Genomic DNA, 21961 nt, shown 5'->3' on the forward strand with positions numbered 1-21961 from the left:
ATACTTAGAAGGCACTCACTAACGATCCCACTTCACCACTGGGCTTTTTTGCTGTGGACATACAGTAAGTATACTTTCAAGTATACTTTAGTACACCTAATAGTGTACTTAAAGTATACTTATTAATATACTTTATGATATACTTAAGTATACTTTTAGTGTATTAAACTAGGCCAATTTAGTCTCAAGGATTTCACTTAAACTTTACTTTTAGTACAAGAATAAGTATACTCAAAAATAAACTTAAAGTATGATTAAGTATACTCTATAATATGTACGTAAGTATACTACTTTTTGGTAAGCGATACTGTTGTTACTTTATGTTTAGGGGCTTCAAAAATAAATAAAATGTGGGAAAATTTTCACTGGGAAAAAATTGGCTGGTGGAAATTGTGTTTGGCTAGTAAAAAAAAAGTTAATTTAGAGTATACTAATAAGTACAAGAAAAGGAAACTAGAAGTATACTTTCCTAATTTTGAGTAAACTTCAGGTATATTTAAATATACTTCTTTTTGGTAAGGGTGTGCACAGCGAATCAAGGTGTTCCGAATGTGTTTTTATGAGCAAGAATTTTGGTTATGGAGTAACCCAGGGGTCTTATTCGGGTTTTTAAAAAACGTTTTTAACCCCCCTCCCCCCGAACGAGAGCCTTTTCGGGTTATTGCGCATGTTTACATAGCCTTACAAAAGGATTATTGTCTGCATGTAAATGTAGTCAGTGTTGTTTTTGAATGTGTTGTTTGATTTTTCAGATACCCACACAAGAGGCAAGACTCGAACTGTCAAAGTAGAGTCCGGGCGTCATACTAAATTTACAAACGCACCCTTAGCCGGTAGGCCCTCCAAATGCTAGCTGCTAGCATCTTAGGAGCTAACAGCAATTTGGTAAAAATTTCGAGTCGCAAACCAAGGAGTAAATCAAAAGGAAGCTGTGTTAAAATGAAACATAAACCGTAATTTAAATACAGTAATTCTATTCAAAAGTATAGCTGTGAGTGTGCGCAGTTTAGCCACTATTAACCATTATTATTATGTTTCATTAGGTCTTCATTTTTTTTAAACACCCAGGAAACATTTGTTTTTGAGGCATCTGGAATGGATGAATTGCGTTTCAGTTTATTGCAATAAGGACAATTGAAAAGCTTTATAATCTACACTACACATTACAAGAGACTCAATGTATCACAGTGAAAACACTTTGCTACATGCTAGTAAGCACATCTTAGCGCTCAGCCATTTTGGTGGCTGGAACATACGAGAAAGAGAGAGCGAGAGCGACTGAGGGAAGGCGTGGGGCTAAGCAGAGGCAGCACTGCAGTGCAGATGTATGAATGCAGTGGCCTGGGCTGAATCAGCAGCCTCACACTGTACCGTGCTCTTTTTAACACTCCCATCCTCCCACGGCGAGAAAAAGGAAACTGCTGCTCAAGATGACGGGGGGGGGGGGGCTAGACAAACAAACAGTACATATGTCGCTCTGGACATACCCCTCACACTTGCATGTCTTTGTGTAAATAAATTGCTGCAGGAGGGTGTGAATGTGTAGACTGAGTAGAAGAATGTGTGTCAGGGAGAAAAGATGTGTGCGGGGGGCTGTGGGGGACATATTTCAGGATTACCCCTCATTCGCTACTTGGGGCGGTAGTGGCGGGCGGTCGCCGGCTGACGTGCTGAAACGTATTCATCGATGGTGGGGTTGGACCGGCAGCCGAGAATGGGAATATTTTTCTCTAGCTTTAAGCTATTCAAACATACAAAGAAGATGCATCAACACAAGAAAACAGACACTATAGCGATACAATAAAGAACATCTGCCTGTATATTCTTTGTTCTTTCCGAAAGATGCAATTCACTAAATCACAGTACTTGTGAAAGTCTTCTTCCTTTGCCTTCATGAATGTATTATACTGCCCCCCGGTGGCCAAGTCATGTACACCTGATGGAGTATAAATAAATTAATCATGAGGCTGTTTAAAGCTTTTTAGACACCCTATAAATTGAAAATAAAAATGTCTAAATTTGACACACCACAGAGAAGAGTGCTGTTAACAAGCTTGCCAAATTAAAATTAATAAAAAATAATTGCCAAGTATATAAATGAGGCTTCAAATTTGTGAAAAAATGGAGACGTTCTCTCAGCTCTCAGATGCTGTGGAGTGGACGTGGCCACTGTTTGCGCTGCAAACGCGCCCTGAGTTAACTTATAAATTATGTTTGAGCCACAAAATATCCACTTAAAGTCTCCCGTAGCTGGAATATATCCCACTGAGTCATCACCGGGCTTTTCCAATACACAGCCAGAGGCCTATAGCCACCAGCTAGCTCACAGGCTAACAGGCTTCCGGACGCCGCAGACCATCAGTGGGCTTGTCCAATATTCCTCGCTCTATAGAATATTAGGTCAATTTGGTTACCACTTAAGACCAGTACAGTTACCCGAAAAACACAAAATTCTTCACACTTGCGAATTTAAATAACACCCGAGCTGTTCTGTAAATTGGTGGCTTGTTAGCTAACTAACTGAAAGCTGCAGTGGGAGAATTTGTCAAAGTAATCAAACATAATGTATGTACCTAAGTGTGAACGGCGTTTTAGCCACGGACAAAATATATGAGAGCATTTCAGCAGTGTGCATAAGAAATATAATGCTGAATGTTTTCCCTCACGGGGCCCTCAAAGATAATAATAGCTGCAATGCTACCCTATACTCAAGTATTAACAATATTCAGTATTATCATTGTGCTTCTATGATTTGAATGAAACATTTCACAGGAAATAAATAAGACTTGTGGCAGCAACGAAAGCCCCGTAAACATTTATTCAAATGACTTTTGTTCCAACTAACACTAAGATGATGTCATTGTTTATCACTTAGAGCTCGTCTCAGAACATTCAACTCATTTTCAAGAGGGCCGTCCTCAACTGTTTTCCGGATATCTACCGCCCCCCAGTGGCATTTTGAAGCAAATACACTCACTTTAAGATTAAGCTGTAACACTGTCAAAACGTTGTTGTTTTCCCCCCATTATTCTTAATTTTGTACAGTAGAGAGAGGTGAACGAGATGTAAAACAGGTAAATTAAATATTAGAATGTAAAAACCTCTCAATATAATACAGTGCAGTTTTACAGCGCTATATAAAATGCAGCATATTACCATTTACACTGCAAACTACAACTGCAATAGCTGCCTGAAGGTGTCGCTGTGCTACGTGTTATCTGCCTTCTGCTTTGAGTACATTAACGCTGGAATGAGTTAAGAAGAGACAAGCAATTGCGACAAATACATGATCAAGTCAATTTGTTGACTTACAAAAAGTAATTTGGGCATGCGATCAAGTACATCCTTCTTTTAAAGCTAGTTGTTGCTTATTTGTGTTTGTGTTTGTGCTGGACTAAGCCGAAAGTCAAAAAGCAACTTATGAAAGGAATAATATGTGATAACACAAAACACCAGTGCCACATGTAGTTGTCAACATTGTACATTTTAGTGAAAGACAACACTCAAACATCAAACATTTTTGGTTTGATAGACAAAAAAGACAAAATTTAGATTTTTTGGGGTGCGGGTATACGATATCTTCATTTTCATGACATGACAGTTTTACTGAGGTAGACTATAACAAGTCAAAGTAGAGAAACATTGCTCCTAATCTGTCATATGAAAGGACATGAAATAAATATTTCCATGTACAATGTCTTCAAAATGAGGTAGAAATGGTTACAGAGAATGCACAAGATACAATGAAAAAAAAGAAAGAAGAGAAGATAACACTGAAATCCTTTTTTGGGTTGAACAAAACTCACTAAATGAGAACAGTTTGTGTATCATATTGTGTGTGACACTGAAGAGCATTCAATTCTTATAGCTAAGCGCTTAAATACTTTTTAAAACACTGGGGTTTAGTTGTGTATCACCTTTTTTAATCTCTTATTTTAATTTGAAGATGTGTGACGAGGTCATGTGTCACACTTTCAATGAATTTGCTTAATGCAGCAAAAATGTGATGCTTTAGTATACAATTTCCGCACACTGAATCTTATACACGTTTTGTGGCCTCTTTTCTTAAACCAAAATCTTACAATCAATGAGGTTCATGCTCTTCAATTTGATTTTGCTGATGAACAAAAGGGCACTAGCAAAATGATCACAAACCAACTCCTTTGTGGTGCCAATCCAACAATCTGACGCCGCAAAAAACAGAAACCCAACACTGACATTAAGACATTTTGAAAAACATGTATTGAAGCGTGTTTGTTTTTCGGTTACCCATATCATGCGTGGTTTGTCCATAAAACCGTTCGCCCTGCTGCAAACTACATACAGGTCAACTAACACATAACATCATTCAACTCTCCACCAAAAATCTATAAGGAAATCTATACATGAAGAAAATATGTTTCATATATCTAAAAATGTCATCGATGTACATTATGGCATGTATTGTCCTTTCTAAAAAAAAAAAAAAAAATATGAATTACATTCAACGTTTCAGGCCCTGGTACAAATATCGCCATTTTTATTCCCAGAGCAACAAAGCAGTGTGTTTGTGTGTGTATATGTGTGTGTGTGTGTGTGTGTGAGTGTAAGCATGCATGTGCTCGTGTGTGTGCATTTTCACTGTTATTGTCAATGGCCTTGTAAATTCCCTGAAGATTCCAGAGTATGCTTTGCTTTCCCGCAGCTCCAGTTTTGCTCCAAAAGGGCTGCCAACAAGCATTCCAAAGGTAATAACATACATTCTTCATCATCATCATCATCATTCTGAGGTAACAATATTCTTCCTGAGTATTCAATAAAATGACGATAAATCTTCCATTCCAGAGGCAAAAAATAAAAACAATGAATCCAAGCAGGCCCATTTTGCGCGCCTTTACATGCCGCTCAATTGCATTGTTAAGTTCAGCAGTATGTTTGCATGATTGTTGCTCATAGTTAAGACAAAATATAAGATGGATTCTTGTCGACGCCTCTTTGAGCATCTGCATGTAAAACAAACGTGCCCCGAAGTTGCATACGGCCAAAAAACACAGGAATGAGATCCTGTATTGAAACAGCTTAAAGGCCAGCTTTTATATAAGCAGCGTGATTTGTATAAACAGGACAGCAGTAGCATGGAACGGGTTGAAAACAAGAGGAAACAAACAAGGAAGGGAGGGGGGGGGGGGGGGGCACGTATAAGAACATTCATTTCCTCACGCCTCTCAATCTGCTACTGAATGATTGTGCTGAAGTCGTACGGCACCTTTTCAATTATTGCTCTGCTTACTTTTTGGTCAGAAATGATCTTTGTGGGCTGGTAGAGTACATTGCAGTCATTGGGCCTGTTAAAACTCATGGCCACATAAAATTATGCACCCCCCCCTTCCCCCCCAAAAAAGCAACATTTCCACGGTGCTGCCACAGTAGCAGAAAGGAATAAATAGATCCTGAGAGAAGCATACATTGCAATTTTCTTTATCTATGTAGCGAATGCTCCGATAATACTCCAACAATACTCCAAAAATGCCCGTGTGTATCTTTGGGAAAACATGGATAATGAAAAGGATGAGGTATAATACATTTGAATTTTGTGCCCTCTTGTTGTTGCAAGCGATATTCAAACGTTTTTTTTTGGGTTAAAAACCTTGGTTCCAAGCGCAAGGGCATCTTCAGTGGCCCCCGGCGGGGTCCTCGGCCCGTGTGTGCGACGCCGGTATCTTCATCGGCATCCTCTGGCGAGGAAAGCTGTGCTCCCCGGACGTATTCTCCACCGCCAGGCCGGATGGCGGGCTGTAATCCCCCGTTCTGCGATAAGGGGGTGACATGAGGGGCTTCCCGGCTTTGTATGGCTGCGGGTCCGACCCGGGGCCGCTTACGTCGTAGCCGTTGCCGTGCCCGTTGCCTTTGCTGAGGCCGTTGCCGTATTTCCTGTAGCGTGATCCCTCCACCTCGGCTCCTTCTTGTCCGTCGTCTCCCATCTCAAAGGCTTTGCGTTTCAGCGGCGCTCCGGCCTCGCCGCCGCCTCCTCCGAGGCTGTGCGACGGGTAGCTGTAGCCGCCTCCCACCATGGTGGGCCTGGGGGCCAGAGGGGTAGGGGCACTAATCCCTGGGGGCAAGTAGGAGGCACTGGGGTGGCTGTAAGTGGAAGAGAGGCTGTTTTGGGGATAGCAGCCCGGCGGGTAGTTGTAGACTGGAGTGCTGGCGCTGTAGCTGGGTACGAGAGTGGGCGCGGCCTGCAAAGAATGAAGAGGGGCAGGGGGAAGTGCTGAGCCTGGCTGAGGGCAGTATCCTGAAGACAGGTAGGTGCTGTTGTAGGCGGAAGGGTAGTCCTGGGACGACGGGGCACCGCAGGAGCCAGCAGCGCTGTAACCCGGGTCCGAGGCTAAGTTACTACTCACGACAGTCACGCTTCCCGTGGTTGGGATGCCCGCGGATCCGGAGCCCACCTTGGTGCCGGTTAGCGCTTCAATACCGGGGTAGCACTCGACGCCCTGGCTAAGAGCCCAGGGTTCCGATTCGGTTTTCAGAAAAGCTCCGGGCTCTGGGTAGGCCCCTGAAGCGGGACGCTCGTAGGGCAGCTCCAGTCCCGAGTACTTCTCCGCGTAGCGCTTGAGAAGCGAAGAAGCGGTAAGGGCTGATATGTCGTCGCTGGCCCACGGGTAACCCGTGTGAGCGTAATTGCGGCGAGCGGCCGACGCGTAGGGCTCGTGTTTGTGGACAGATGGAGGTGAAGTAGTGGAGGTGACATCGAGGTGCTGCTCGGGCCACTGAGATAAAGGGGCGGCGTGCTCCGGAGACCAGTGCATCTTCAATAGACCTGTAGACAACACTACAGTTAGTTTCATTGACATTACATACGTCACAAATGTTGTCCATTCGCTTGTTTGGGCTTTTCACGGGGCAACATTTGGTCTGATGATGAAAATGCCTGCGTGAGCATGTGACTTGTCTGGGTACACATCACACCAGAGTAGCAATGTGCAAGTGTGAACACACCGATAGAGTATCTATAGTTGCTGGAGAAGTCACATGACTTGACTCAAGTTTGACAAAAATAGCACATTTTAGAAGTTGGGACTGACTTGGCTAAAACGTATCAAAGAGACTTGGCACGACTTGACTGACTTGGAAAGTCATCCTGGCTTATACATGTCAAAATCTGAATTATACAATATACTTGTAGTTTTTAAAAGAAAATGTATTATTTTCTGTGTTGTCCATAGCCACCAATATGCTATGAGATGAATTTCTGAGGCCACCAAGTTAAGCAAGCATCAACATTCAAGAAGCTCCAAAGATTTTTTACATTTGGATTCATGGATTGTTTTTGATCAAATTGATTAAAAAGACTATGACAACATGTAAGGTTAGCAAATAGCAACTCAAAGATAAGAGATACGAAAAATATGATGTCTAACTTTATCTGCCATTTTGAAACACACAGACGCAGGTGAGCTAGCTAAATTAGCTTCACAGTTTAGCTAATCGATGGGTGAGCGGTTGTCTTACTGGAAACCGGAAACTATACTATTAAAAAACTGTGATTGTGAATGTGCTAGCATAAATATGTATACACGTTATGTGTCATTTTGAAGCCCACAGACGCAGGTAAGCTAGCAAAATTAGCTTCACAGTTTAGCTAACCGATAGCGGACCCAAACTAGAAACCATACTATTAAAAAAACTGTGATTTTGAATGTGTTACCATAAATATGTATAGGCCTACACGTTATCTGTCATTTTGAAACCCGTAGACGCAGGTAAGTTAGCAAAATTAGCTTCACAGTTTAGCTAACCGATAGTGGACCCAAACTGGAGACATTATTTAAAAAAAACTGTGATTGTGAATGTGTCAACATAAATACTGTATTTATACACAGACACCACCTTGAGTGCGTTTACCTACTGCACTACCATCAGTGCATCTGCCATATTTGAGGTAGGCGGATCTGCATGTCAACTAACGCGAGGTAATAGACAGAACTTCTTAATCTGTGTGCACAAAGTTAATGCCTCTCATTCCCGCTGGCACCAAAAACAACAGATGCAATTTTAAATCTGATAATTACATATATTAAATCCCATATGGCCTACAGTGTACATTATTTCAATATTTATCATCACAACGGTGTCACTTATACTGTACACTGGTATCTGTAACACAAATGTTGGGGGGGGGGGGGTGGCAACGATAACATGTATTCTTTACTCTGACAAAAAAAAGTCATAAATTAATCAAAATGAAAGATGGATATACAATTTCAGGTATAGTCTATAAATTGTACAAACACACAAATTGAGAAAAATACAAGTGGTCCACATCAAGATGTGACGTTCTGCGCACCAAAGAAATCTCATTGGGCCACTATAAAATGTATTCCAGCGGGATTCAACTGTCCAGATTAAAATGGGAATATTTTGCTCTCTAGGAGATTAGGAAGCAAAGTGTCATCCTGGTTAGCTGAGCATCATGTCAGCGCTTAGCCTATGCTCTTCCACACCATCTCATTGAGGCAGGGGGGACAACTGTCCTAATCTTTATGAGAAGCTGCCAACATAGCCCCCGGCCTGGTCTCCACGGCGATAAGCCTCCATTTGCCGCAGCACTGTCCTCTGCCTTTGCCTCTCTCACATTGGGGCCATTGTTGTCTCTCAGCGAGTCTCCTAGTCAACAAAGCCACCCCCACCGAGCGTATGATCTAATTCGGCCCAAACCTCAGGGGTCGTGCTGGACAGGAGGCCGAGCGTGGGCGGCGTCATTTGTGGCGGGCAACCACAGTACTTTGTCATTCGGCATGCTGACAGTAGCGCTTGATTCAGCGGTCCAAAAAGTCTGTTCAATGTGTGATTGTACACACTTTCACAAGCAGAGCGACCCTTGACTGGCTTCCACATGACTAGCATTAGGCTGACATTCCATACATTGTGGAGGATTTTAATCTAGGCTTGAGCCAGAGGGGCTTCTGACAGAAAGTTTCCTACACAGAAGAGCATTTTTTCTTTCATGGAAACTGAAGAAGATATATGAAAATGCTAAATACGTGTGATGATGGTGTATAAATTGAGCATCTGTCTGAAAAAAAAGTGTTATGAACATTCCTAAATGATTGAGTAATTGAATCATTGCTTCATGACTAATTTAGTAAATTTTCCCGTTTTTTAACCTCTACCAAGGAAGTTACGTTTAATCTTCAGATTCATATTTATTAGGGGTGTCAGGCAATTAACATTTGTAATCGTAATTAGTCGCATGACTTCAACACCACAAATGTACAATAAAATCTACAATAAAACATATTTTTGTCCAAGTTTTCATACTCTTGTTAACATAAAAGTGGAAAAAAATGTTAAACTAATAGAAATATGGCTGCTTCATTTAGTCATTGATACAGTAATTTTATAATAATTCATAAAATTGAGTTAATATTAAAAAGATGTACTGCACTGAAAGAAAGAAAAAACGAGTGTGATATTAATTTGTGTTTAGGTTATTTTTCTGCCACTAGATGGCATAATTGCATTTGTAAGGCATTGGTGACAGCTCAGTGCATTTTTCTTTTTATATTAAGAGCTATCTAATCTTTGACATGAAGTAACTTGTAAAATTCTGCACATTTTTTAAATTGTAAATTACAACGACCCCAGTTTCCACAAATATATGCATTATTAGATTTTATTACTGCTAAATTTTGACGTGGCTGTGTCTGCTGCGTTGCAACTGGAATTCCCCCAGTACAGGTTTTCCAAGTGAGCGTCAGTCATTTATCGCGCGTTAAAAAATTTTTTTATGGCGTTAAAGGAAGATTAACTCAAAATTAAGGCGATAATTTGATATCCCTAATAGTTATGTATACAAAAAGAAAGACAAAATTTAGACACATTTAAATGTGTACAATTAGGACTATTTGACCTTGGAGGAGGTCCTTAATCCACTTGCAGTTCACTGCATTGTTTAAAGGAATTAAACAGCTCTGTGGAATGTTTGTGTGTTTGGTCATTAATAAAAACGCACACGTGCACACACTTGCTCATTCTACTTTGACGCTGTCTACATGCAGATTAGTGCCGGCCGTGTCACATGGCCACCAGGACCACCAGATGGGCCTCTAAACAGTCCACATGTTGATCCCTAAATTAAATGATCCTTCAGCCCAATAATCCTGCTCATCCAATCCAAGGATGGCAGCGCTCTCGGCCATCACAAGCCCCGCCCAGGATCGGAGAAATCCTTACACTCTAGGGAATTCCTGATCATGGCGCTGACCCATACACAGGCACAATTATCCCAAAAAGACACACACAAAACAAAAACAAGTATAAGGAAAAAAAGAACTTTTTGACTTTTTTTTTCCTTTCACAAAGTTATTCATATTACTGGAAGACCATCTTCAGTGTTTTCCCACATTTCCATTACCATGAATTGATTGGGTCAACATGAGCGCTTGACTTTGCTGTGAAAGTCTACAGCAGGGGTCAGCAAACCTTTCCTATCAAAAGAGCCATTTTAGGGCAAATAATAATAATTTTTTATTTTATTTTTTAATCGGTCTGAAGCCGCAAAAAACTTTTAAAGATTGTTATGAAGGAAACAGTGTGTGTTAAAGTTAGCCTAATGTATTGAGGGCTCAAGAGCTAATTAGAACTAAAACACAAAATTGTGCAGCATCCAATACTTCGACATTAATTTTCTTCTTCCTTTCGTATTTAGTTTTTGGATTTGTTTCTTTGTAATTTTTCATACTTCGTTTTTCATAATTGTTTTGACTTTTCTGACAAATTTTTGTGGACATTTTATGGTAATTATCGGGATTTCTTTTTGGACATTTTAAAGTTACTTTTTGAACGTTTTCTTTTCAGTTTTTTTTTTTTTAATTATTATTAATACTTTTCTGACTTTTTTGGCAACTACAAAAATATTTTATGGTAATTTTCTGCCTTTCTTTTGTTTTTCGACATTTTAAGTTACTTTTTGAACATTTTCTTTTCTGCCTTTTTAATTAAATTCTCTGACGTTTTTGCTAATGTCGGACAATTTATGGTAATTTTCTGCTTTTCCTCTTCCTTTTTGGACATTTTGTTGGCCACTTTTTGGACATGTTAAGGTAATTTTTTTTAAACTTTTTCAGCGTTTTCTGACTACAACAAAATTTGGACTGGCATTTTTTTTTTAATTTAATTTTATTCATTTTTATTTAAACTATTAATTCATTTGAAGAATATTGCATCTACAAAAAAATACAAATAAATATGTAAAAAATATGTATTAATTTCTATCTTAAATTCTCTCTTTTTTTTTTTAAGAGATCCACAGGGAGCCACAGGAGAGGGACTAAAGAGCCTCATTCGGTTCAGGGGCCGCAGACGTCTTTATTCAGTTATTAAAATTAGTAGACATAACAAAAGTGTGTTTGAGAGCAATATGTGATCTTTTAGTTAGCATCCGAGTTAACATTCAATTTCCCGATTTGCAGCTATATGTACAGTATGTACCAACATATTGCGTAGCACTATATCCATAAATTTGAACAGCTCACACTGATTGCAGGCAAATAGTTTAAATCTCCTCTCATCCCATCTTCAGCACTGGCAGATGGCCCATAATCGATTAAAAGACATATTCGACCATAGTAATCTAGTGTGACCTGAAATCCTCATCCAAATTCGGCAGAATGGAATGTAAAAACTGGGAGTGGATCACAGAGCTCAGACGCTGGGAGATGGAGTTGGAGTGTGTGCAGACTGGGAAAGCAGACTAATGAAGGATTAGCGCGCATACGGCTTTATCTCAGTAGTGTCACAATCTGACGTTCGCTCGGCCAGACAAACTGAAGACATCAACAGCACCACTGGAGGGCTTGGAACCTCCATCAAGTAATTGTGAGGTATGTCTACAAGCGCTGTATAAATATTAATCATGCTGCATGCTTGAAATACAACATATGCTGATTGATTGGAGGGAACAGCATGAACAGCATTACATGACCTGTGGACACTGATTAAAATACTTAAAACATTAGCTAAGGATGCTTTTTTCCCCTCCAGATCGATACCAGTACTCAACTCTACTGATACCACTTTTGATACTTAAAATTCCCTCCAAAAATACAATGACAAATTATAGAAAGACTAATAAAGCATTTTTATTTAAAAGTGCATGAAATTAATGACAAATGTCTATTTTTCTAATTTTTAATTTCTAGTTCCTGATCTTAAAATGGCCACAAGACACAAACCGATACCTTGCAATAAGGCCGGGTATCAGCCCAATATCGATACCTGGTATCAGTACGCGCCCATCCTAGCCTTTAACAATTATCACTTGCCATATTTTTATTATCCATCATTACATTACATTACAGCACTGTGTATATTTGTTGTTTTAGCAGTACAACTTGTAGTCATTTGTATTTTTATATTATATTTTAAAAATTCATCAACAGTTACCTGTACCTGTCTGACAATCAAAACTGGTCATTATAACCATATTCAAGGCAAAATTAGTCTTAAGTCTTGTATTGAATCTCATTATATTCTGCAAGTGTACATGCATAACCTGTGACCACCAGCCGACACCATTAAAGAGGAAGTCAACCATAAACATTTCTTGACAATAATATGTTATATGTGACCTTACCAGTCTTAACATGACATTCTGATTAATATTACATTTGTGGAATATGAGTTATGAAGCAAAATCCAGCCATTTTTATCCATCTCAGGAGGGGCGGCCATTTTGCCACTTGCTGTCGACTGAAGATGACATCACAGTTGCCCAGGACTCTGGCTACAACCAATCACAGCTCGCCTGTTTTCTGAAGCTGAGCTGTGATTGGTTGTTACCAGAGACCTGAGCAACTGTGATGTCATTTTAGCAAGTGGCAAAATGGCCGCCTTTTGATATTGATAAAAAAAAAATGCTGAATTTTACTGCTTAATTCATATTCCACTTACTCAATATTAACCAGAATACCGCATTTAGACTCGTGGGGCTGCATGGAAAATATTATTGTCAATATTTTGGGGGGGGGGATTGACTTCCCCTTTATTACTGTAATTCCTGCAACGGTATCTCCACACTCAACTTCCCTAATTTTCCAATTGAAGTGAAATGTATTTCAATTGCAGTGACCCATTAAAAGTGCCGATGTGTGCTGGAGCATCAGACATCTGTGTCGGAGGGAGGGTATTAGGGTGCGCATGGGTGTGCGGTGGGGGTTAGCCCAGGAATTAGGAGGGATGAGTGAGGGAGCCCCGGCCCTAATCTAGCAACTGGTGTTGGCTTGGAACTTGTAGAGAGCCCTCCATTCTTGGCCACGCTTGGCTTAGCAGCAGACAAAGATGAGAACTAAGCCGGCTTGGTACTGTGACAGCTTTCCTTAATCAGTGTGATCATCATACAGTCGTACTGCCAGTTTGATGCACATCACACGTCTATGGGCGCATGGATGACGCCTTCGCGGGGAATACCCCACTCATGGTTCAGCAAATTGAACTAAATGGTGCACGGTGTACTGCGGTCATTTCAAGTTATTGGATGTTTGGTCGGCAAGCGGGCATAATGTAATAGGATCGTATGCTGAGGCTAAACTTTGTAATGGCCATATCTTTCAAGGAGAGCTCGATATAGGCTTCATCTAGATTCTGTTTAAGAGCAGGTCCCAATAAATACTTGACAATCCAGCCTGTTAGAAGTTGTCCGCCATGACGAAAAGTGTCCCTCTCGTGCACTACACTTAGAGGGAATGAGAGGAACTTCTTTGATTGGCAGTATATCAAGTTGGCTGTGTTCACACCCACAACGGTGAAATACCAAAATATACCAACATTTGGTCTAACCTGCCCCTGTAAAGATTTAGTCGGCGCCTCACTTCAATAACTTTTCATGTCATTATTTCCTCTTGAATAGGTTGCATTTGACACCTCACACAATGAATTGAAACTGGTTAAAAAAAAGTCTGGGACTGGCATTTGCATCCTCCTCTTATAACCTGCACCAAGATTACACATTTACCATATATTTTGGAGTATAAATTGCAATACAACAGTATAAGTCATGCTGAAGAAGGTGGCAGCAATGCAGCAAAAGTATTTGCCAACTGCCAAAAGAAAGTAGAAGAAAAAAATTGAAGAAGTAAAATATGAAGAGGAAGAAGTTGTAGTGGTTGTCATAGCAGCTAACGTGTGACATACTGCTAGTTTAGCATGCGGCATCTGCCACAAGAAGGATTTACTATTTGCATCACCAAAAGTCCCAATAACCAACCTGGATTCTACCTTTTGGCCATAATGCGATTAATGCGACACAGGATTTTAGTTAAAGGGACTTCCACAGTTAACTATAGGCATATAATGATGAAATCTTACCTTTGACACAATCGCGATGTATTTTTTAAAGACATTTTAGGTATTTTGCAGGCTACTTTTCCAATGCGGAAGTAAAACCCCGCCTCTCCTCGTGTGGTTGCCGCGCCCCTCTGCTGCTAAGGAGCGCTGCAAGACCGGCCAGTCGTTGTAGTACAACCGTGTCTTCTTTACATGTGGAAATTAGATGGATGTTCAATTCTTCAATAAACATTTGAAACAAAACGCTCCTTGCCGTGAGAAATCAAAGTGGAGGAGGAGGGGAGAAGAGGGAGGGGAAAAAAACAAACAAAAAAACATTTACGTGAACTGGAGCCTGCTGCTCACAAGGCGAGCGTGCTAACCACTATAACATCCGTGCAGTGTCAGCCGGAACCCTTTCTGGGATTTTAAGACGGCCAATTGTCGTTGCACTTTAGCATTGCAAATGTGAAGGATAATTGATTGCTTTGAATTCATCTGGACAGAACGTTTATTGATAAAGGCTACTTTTGTCAATATCCCACGGAGGGAGGTCTGAAAGAAAGTGGGCGTGCGTTTAGTCCGCAGAGGCGGTGCGGGGGTGGGGCCGCACGCAATGACGTCAAACCGTGCCAACGGCTCGTTTTCTCAGGTTGGGAGGGGCTGGTGCTTGGAGAGCAGAATAACCTAGAATTTCTCATACAGGGGGCGAATGGAGGAAAACACAACTTTGGTCATATTTTTGGTGAGGAATTAACATTTTAACATGGCTAAAGGCTCCAAAAAGTTGATTTTTCATGTTGTAGTCCCTTTTAAGGTAAGCAATTTTAAACTAAAAAGAAAAAATGTTCTTGAACTGGTTCGCTGCCGTCAACACCATTAGGGAACAGAGATTTGGGGTTTGAGTCCAAGCTCTAATTTCAATATACACAGGTCATACCACAGAACTAGCCAAACCACGGGAAAAAGTGTGACTTATTGTCTAAAAAATGCATCAAACTGCTTTGTTGTTACTTCAAATAATCAAATTCAATGGAATCCCTGGAGTCGATTGACCCCCGAGTACAGTTCAGTACTGGACTAGAGAACATGTCAAGTTGCATAAAACCACCTGCAAGACTTCAGATGGTTAACACTTTTATGATAACTAAGTATGTTGAAATATAAATTAAAACATTGCATATTACAGTTTAGTTAGTAAAGATTTGATAGTCATGGCATTCCATTACATCATTTTCAATATAATCACCCGAATAATACATCTTCGAGGTTTACGCAATATCCAACAAGAAGGCCCCGAAAACCAAGAGCTGCATTCCCACATGTAAACGCGAATGTGATTTGAGTTACAGTTTAGTAGTACAACTACAATGTCCTATGGCTTAAAATATTACAGAAGATAACCGAACATGTTGAGGCAGGAGAAGCAGAACAACTTTACATGAACTGGAAAAGTAGCACTTACACTATCGCATGTGTTTTGTTGAATGGCTGACCTCAGCAGGAATGGTAGCACTCATCAATACAAGTTCGACCACCAATGTATTAAACGCCATGAAATCCTCTAATTGATTTATTCAATAGATTGACCAAGAGTGATGCAAGCACTTTTTTTTTTCAGAATAATCTGGTAATCTCATCCATCGAAATGATAAGCAGAACATAAATTATGCAAGTCATGGATGTTTGCAGGAGCAAACTGGACCCGTAGTCCGCTGCATGGTCAGTTTGAGTAATTAGGGGCTAATTAGATGAAAGTAGATGTGGGGGAAGGGTCTGAGAGGGAATGGGATTTGGGGGGTTGTGAAGCATCAGAAGTGGCTGTGGAAAGGGGGGGGGGGGGCAAAAACACACACACACACGCACGCGCACACACCAGGAGTTGTTGTTTCTTGTACTCCACTCCCAATAAACAAAAGTCTTTCATTTCCGACCGGACGGACATTTGCATGTGAAGCGCGCCTTTTGGTGCGGTGTCCTGTTCTGCTGGCAAACAAGACAGAAACAGACTCCTGGTCATTTTTTCAGATGAGTCAGGCTGCTGGAATGCCAGGAATCTAACCTGCGATCTATTTACACAGCACATATCCTCTCTCTGTCCATGCGCCGCACACATGTACATGTCCACTTCCATTGAGAGGGACTGTACTCGTACACAGTGCTGATAAATGACCTCCACCGCCCCAACCGGCCCGGTTTGCACATTACTGGGTCATTTAGGCTAGTTAAAGACTTCACACTACCGTGTCGAGCCATATAGAAGACACCAATGGGAGGAGAGGGATATTAATGAGGGCAGTAATGCAACGTTATCTCGTTTTGCTTGTAAAGGGGGGCTGCATTGTTATGTAAGTCATGAGCAAAGTCCAACATGAGGAGCTGCTTTCTTATAGGCCACCAATATATTATGTCATAAGAGAATTGTTGACACTAATCTCACAACAATCAATATTGCTTTCCATTGCTTCCCTTTTCTACTTGAGCTTTTTCTTCCAAGCAGCCTTCTCTTCTCACTATTGTAAAAGACGACTGTGTCCGAGCCTGTGTGGTCAGTTTTCCCCTTCCCCCATCACTTCAGTTCTCCCACACACACACACACACACACTCACATGTGGCAGAGGCCGGCCTGGCCCCCTTTTGCTTATTGTGTCCACTCATATATCAGGCTGCAGCTGACCAGTCCCTCCTCACGTCCTCTCCATCTGCCCTTCGCTGTGCTCTTTTTGCTCCTTTCACTAGCACGTCTTTGCCATGACATCTAATGAGGACCTAAGATGTGCTACCATTTGCTAAACAAGCTGCTTTAATTGTAATAGAAGCCTAAAGTGCGAGTGTGCGTAGGCGGAGGGCATGTTAATGTGCGCTTCAATACAGGACTAATGAGAGGCTGTTGACACCTTCTTACTAACAATCACACAAAGCGCTTCAGCCCTGGTAACTGGCCACTAAAAAGGGCTACTAGTAACATAACATCACTCTTTTGATGTCACATTGTGATAAAGATGACCTGGAATTCAACGTACATGTCGTATTTGGACCCTTAAAAAAAATGAGGAAATCTAACAAGAAGATGTGAGTCTTTTTTGAAGGGAGGAATGTGACAGATGCACGCTAGCACGACTTGTGTCTAGCCTAAAAAAGAACCCCCCCCCCCAACACACACACACCTCAAGTACCCTTCGACCATCTTACATTTCTCACCTTTACTTGGCATTACTCGATGAAAATGAGAAAATAAATTCCTGTTGCATTATTCCAATCAGGTTAGCAGCGTAATCCTGTTAAAGCTAGCCCTAATCAATAGTCCAGTCAATCAATATAAGCATATTCATCAGCCTGGATAGCAACCTCTGCTGATTAACACAAGAGAGTACTGCATGGTTGAAATATTGCATAGAAAATATGTCACTTTTTCCCCCCGGCCTTCCCAGTATAGTACAGAACCCCTGTAACAATTAGGAATCGTTATATACAAACCAGCAAATGTTTTGCTGTTGTGAACATATTAGAACAGACATCTTATTGTCTGAACGAGTGTCTAAACAAACTGCACTACATTCACACCAAGGAGCTGAAAAAAAGAGGAGAAACTGCACACGTTCTGTGAAATTCCTCAATGCAAAGCCTGGAGACTCAGCTGTAAAATCCATTAGCGTGTCTGTCCAGGCTCCACCACTCCCCAGATGACCCCCCTAAAAGTGATAACGGCCCAAAACAGATGATATGCAAAATGTTAGGAAACTTACTGTAAGGGATGACAGGACTGAGCATTCTGCAGCCCTGGCCCCAGGTAAGGAGGACAGGACCGGGTCCACTTGGTGCTAGTGGGAGCTCCGCTGCATGTTGCAGGACCCCCCCGGGCTACGGTCGGTTGGGTGGGTGGAGGCGAGCTGGGCTAGTGAGCGGACCCCCGCACCTTTCCATGGTTCATCTCACACCCGGAGACAGCTGGGACACGCGGCCACCTGAGGAACGCGCACAGTTTCATGTCAGATGGAGAGGGAGTGCTTAAAATATTCAAAAAGTGACTCCAATTCAGTTTTTTGCAACCGAGCTTGCCCTCTCACTGCTTTCAGTTTCTGTCATTTCTGTCCTGCTGAATGCTAACAGATGGACGGCTTGTACGTGTGGCCACAAAACCACACGGTTAGCCGGCAGGTAAGTTTCTAATCCTTTAAAAGACCAGACGCACACAACACATTCACATGTCCAACCATTTTTTTTTCTTCAAACAAATGAAAAAGTGACATTTTGACGAATGTACCGAACATGAACATGAGTTCCAGCCTCGAGTCCTTTCCATCCCCTGGTTTGACCTTACACGGGGTAAACTAGTTTGTATGGTGGAATCGTACCACACATGGGAGCGATCAGATCACATGAGGAGCGCATAGCAGAACATTTCCGAGCTAACGCTCCAAGTTAGCAAACGATTACTGACCTGATCATGTCTGTATCTGCTTGCCAAAAATGTGAAAAGTAATCCACAAAACAAGCGTTGAGCCCGAGAGAGTGTACGAAGTGTATGTGTGTGTGTACTGTGTACGTCCGCACTCCCTTCTGGGACCATATCTTTTTCTCCTCCACTCCCTCGATCGCCCTTCAGCCTCCCTCCCTCCCTCTCTGGCCTAGTGACAACAGAGCAACACATACATCCCCTCCCCCAACTGCACAACCCCTCCCCCTCTTTTGTTAAAACTATTTCAGCAGGAAAAGAGAGAGAGAGAAAGAGAGAAAGGGGGGGGGGGGGTGACCAATCATGCTATGTCAGAGAAGAGCCAGTTCCCCCTGCAGTGCATAAATATGTGCATGCATTTTTTAGAACACTTTGATGGATGAGCATGAATACGGACACACACGACTAAAAAATAGTGAATTTTCTCCTCGGCTGACCACATGAGAAGTTCAGTTATTGTCAATGACTTCTATCGATCAGTCGCATTGATCGTAGTATTGTTGGGTGGGCGGGGTCGCAACAGCCATGTCAATATTACCTAATTCCTGATGTAACCCCATCCCCCTACAACACATGCACGGGCAAGAGCAAATGACCCCAGCTTTGGCCTCAAAGGTTTGACTAGAATGTGGGTTAATTTCCTCACCTGTAACTCACCGTCCATTCCCCTTCATGTATGTAAAGTGATTAATTTCCATTTGTTGATGTCTTGGCCGCACTCTCGTGTCCTCTATTTTGCCAAGCGCCTCAAACGTGGAAACACAGCTGTGGTTCTGCATTTAGAGTTATGGCGTAGGCGGGACAAGCCGGTCAACTCCTCATGTTACTCCGCTGTAAACAGTCACGGCTCAGCAGTACACAACACCAGGCGCTCGGCCAATACACACACACATAAGCACACACATTCACACACAAAGACGCCATTCAATCGGATTAAATAATCTTTGTGGAGTTTTCATTTTAATAGTATTTGTCATTAGCACAAGGGTGTATTTATTCTTGTGTTTGGTGCTAAATTTAATCTTGCGTCACTAAAAATATTACTGCTGAAAGAGGGATTTATCCATCCATTCATTTTCTATGCTGCTTATCCTCGAAAGGGTCACGGGTAAACTGGGGTCAATGCCAAGTGACTTTTGGGCAAGAAGCGTGGTACAATCTGGATGCCAAAATTGCAATAATTCTATTCGAATTCTACGTGTCTCCACTCATCTAAACACGGCATTCTTTTTATTATTGCCTTTGCCGAGTATGAATTAAAAGAAAAATCCAACCGTTTTAATCCATCTCTGGCGGCGGCCATTTTGCGACTTGCTGTCGACTGAAAATGACATCACAGTGCCTAAAGGGATCAGCTTGTGAATGTCACATGACTAAAGCCAGAAAACAGGTGAGCCGTGACAGTCGTTACCTGAGCCCTTGGGCACTCTGGTGTCATATTTAGCCGGCAGTAAGTGGCTGTACAAGACAGGCTAAGCAAGTCACAAAATTGCAGTATTGTACTGGGCAGTTTTAAGCAACAAATAATATATAAAACAATTTTGTTCTGTATTGAATGTTTTTAGACCAAATCATTTACTTAAATGTAACAGACAATCGCCTCTAACAGACAACCCTTTCCCCCAATCAACAACCCCTTCCCCCAATCAGTCCTTAGATGTGTATTTTCCCTTTAAAAAAACATGGTAATCTGACAAGGGACAAACAAGGTCAAGCAATCATTTATTTCATCAGTAGAATTTTATACACACTTAAAGGGAAAGTCAACCATAAACATTTCTTGACAATAATGTGTTATATGGGACCTTACTAGTCTAAACATGACATTCTGATTAATATTACATTTGTGGACCACCTGTTTTTATCAATCTCAGGGGGCGGCCATTTTGCGTTCCACTAAATATGACATCACAGCTGCTCAGCGCTCAGGAAACGACCAATCACAGCTCACCTGTTTTCTGAAGCTGAGCTGTGATTGGTTGTTACCTGAAACCTGCGAAACCTGTGATGTCATTTTCACTCGACAGCAAGTGGCAAAATGGCCGCCTTCTGATATTGATAAAAAAACGCTGGATTTTGCTGTTGAAACTCTCATATTCCGCAATATTAACCAGAATACCATATTTAGACTATTGGGGCTGCATAGAACATACAGTATATTTGTCAATAATTTATTTTTGGGTTGACTTCCCCTTTATTAAGCATTAAGCATGCATATTTGTTTTTTACATTATACACTGTACGTGTGTCTACATCGCTTGTAAAATATCTAACTTTCACCCCTTATTTTGTACAGTAGCATCAACCAGGAAGTACGGTGGCCTTCAAGGGCGGACTGGTAAACTCCTCATCTCGACTGTACACCAGCATGATCATTATCAACGTTGTGTAATGTTGGCTACCTTATGAGCGTTTGCCTCAGGTTTCATTATAATAGTCCAAACTAACTAACAGTAGTTTCCAATAATTCATTATTTTCCACACATCTATATGAGTAATTAGTAGGTTGACACGGTCTACAATCTGCAATTTAATGCATGATGTCATGCTCTAGTCCAAAAGCACTTTGACTTGAATAGACACCATTGAAAGGTTTAGAAGTGTTATGCTTCTATAAGACCTTTCATCGGGTGCCTCAGATGAGTAAAAACCTCATGCAGCGCTCAGCTTTTTCACATTTACGTGCTTTGCTGACAGACACTGAAAAAAAAAAAAAGAAAAAAGCCACACTGTTGTTTTCCAGGGAAGGAAACAATGCATCTAAACAATTCCCACAATGTGCTGCAGGGGCTGTTCTTTTCATCATAGATAAGGCAGCGTTGAGCTGAAGCTTCCAGATGTGCTCTCTCGTTACAGAAGAAGCACCTTCGCATGTCGCCATGTGGCCCCAAGCGGGTCAGCGGAACAAAGTGGGAGCGAGGCTGGGGGGTGTAAAGGCTACAAAGAAGCGACGAAGATAGACCTATCAGCAGTTTACAAGACTTTGCTTGGTGTGGCTCTTGCGCTGCAAATGCACTTCGGAACACATGTATTGACACACGCATAAGGCCGTGCTGGAACCCGCACGTGGTAACCCTACCCTTGGTCTTTTCGGCCCTGTGGGTGGGATAGGTCACATGATAGTACCCTGGAGAAGCTCAGCTGTTTGCCACTCTAATTCTGTCTCAAGCAGCTGAGCACTGGCCCACTGCTCCACTGAAC

General features: G+C 41.6%; 1 protein-coding gene across 3 annotated transcripts; it reads right to left on the minus strand.

The window, feature by feature from the left end:
- Window positions 1-3465: 3465 nt before the first annotated feature.
- LOC144057153 (fidgetin-like protein 2) lies at window positions 3466-20123 on the minus strand. 3 transcript variants are annotated; one of them, XM_077574458.1, is made up of 3 exons: window positions 19418-20123; window positions 18051-18269; window positions 3466-6799 (listed from the first exon to the last, which is right to left on the minus strand). In XM_077574458.1, the coding sequence occupies exons 2-3, from the start codon at window positions 18073-18075 to the stop codon at window positions 5652-5654; spliced, it is 1173 nt and encodes a 390-aa protein (XP_077430584.1). In that variant the 5' UTR covers window positions 18076-18269; window positions 19418-20123; the 3' UTR covers window positions 3466-5651. The 3 variants fall into 3 exon arrangements, with proteins under 3 accessions (XP_077430584.1, XP_077430583.1, XP_077430582.1); XM_077574457.1 differs by having other exon boundaries at window positions 19407-20123; XM_077574456.1 differs by lacking the exon at window positions 19418-20123 and adding an exon at window positions 18746-18892.
- Between the last annotated feature and the right edge of the window lie 1838 nt (window positions 20124-21961).

The sequence above is a fragment of the Vanacampus margaritifer genome, chromosome 8 (assembly GCF_051991255.1).
Source record: "Vanacampus margaritifer isolate UIUO_Vmar chromosome 8, RoL_Vmar_1.0, whole genome shotgun sequence".
NCBI classification, from domain to species: domain Eukaryota; kingdom Metazoa; phylum Chordata; class Actinopteri; order Syngnathiformes; family Syngnathidae; genus Vanacampus; species Vanacampus margaritifer.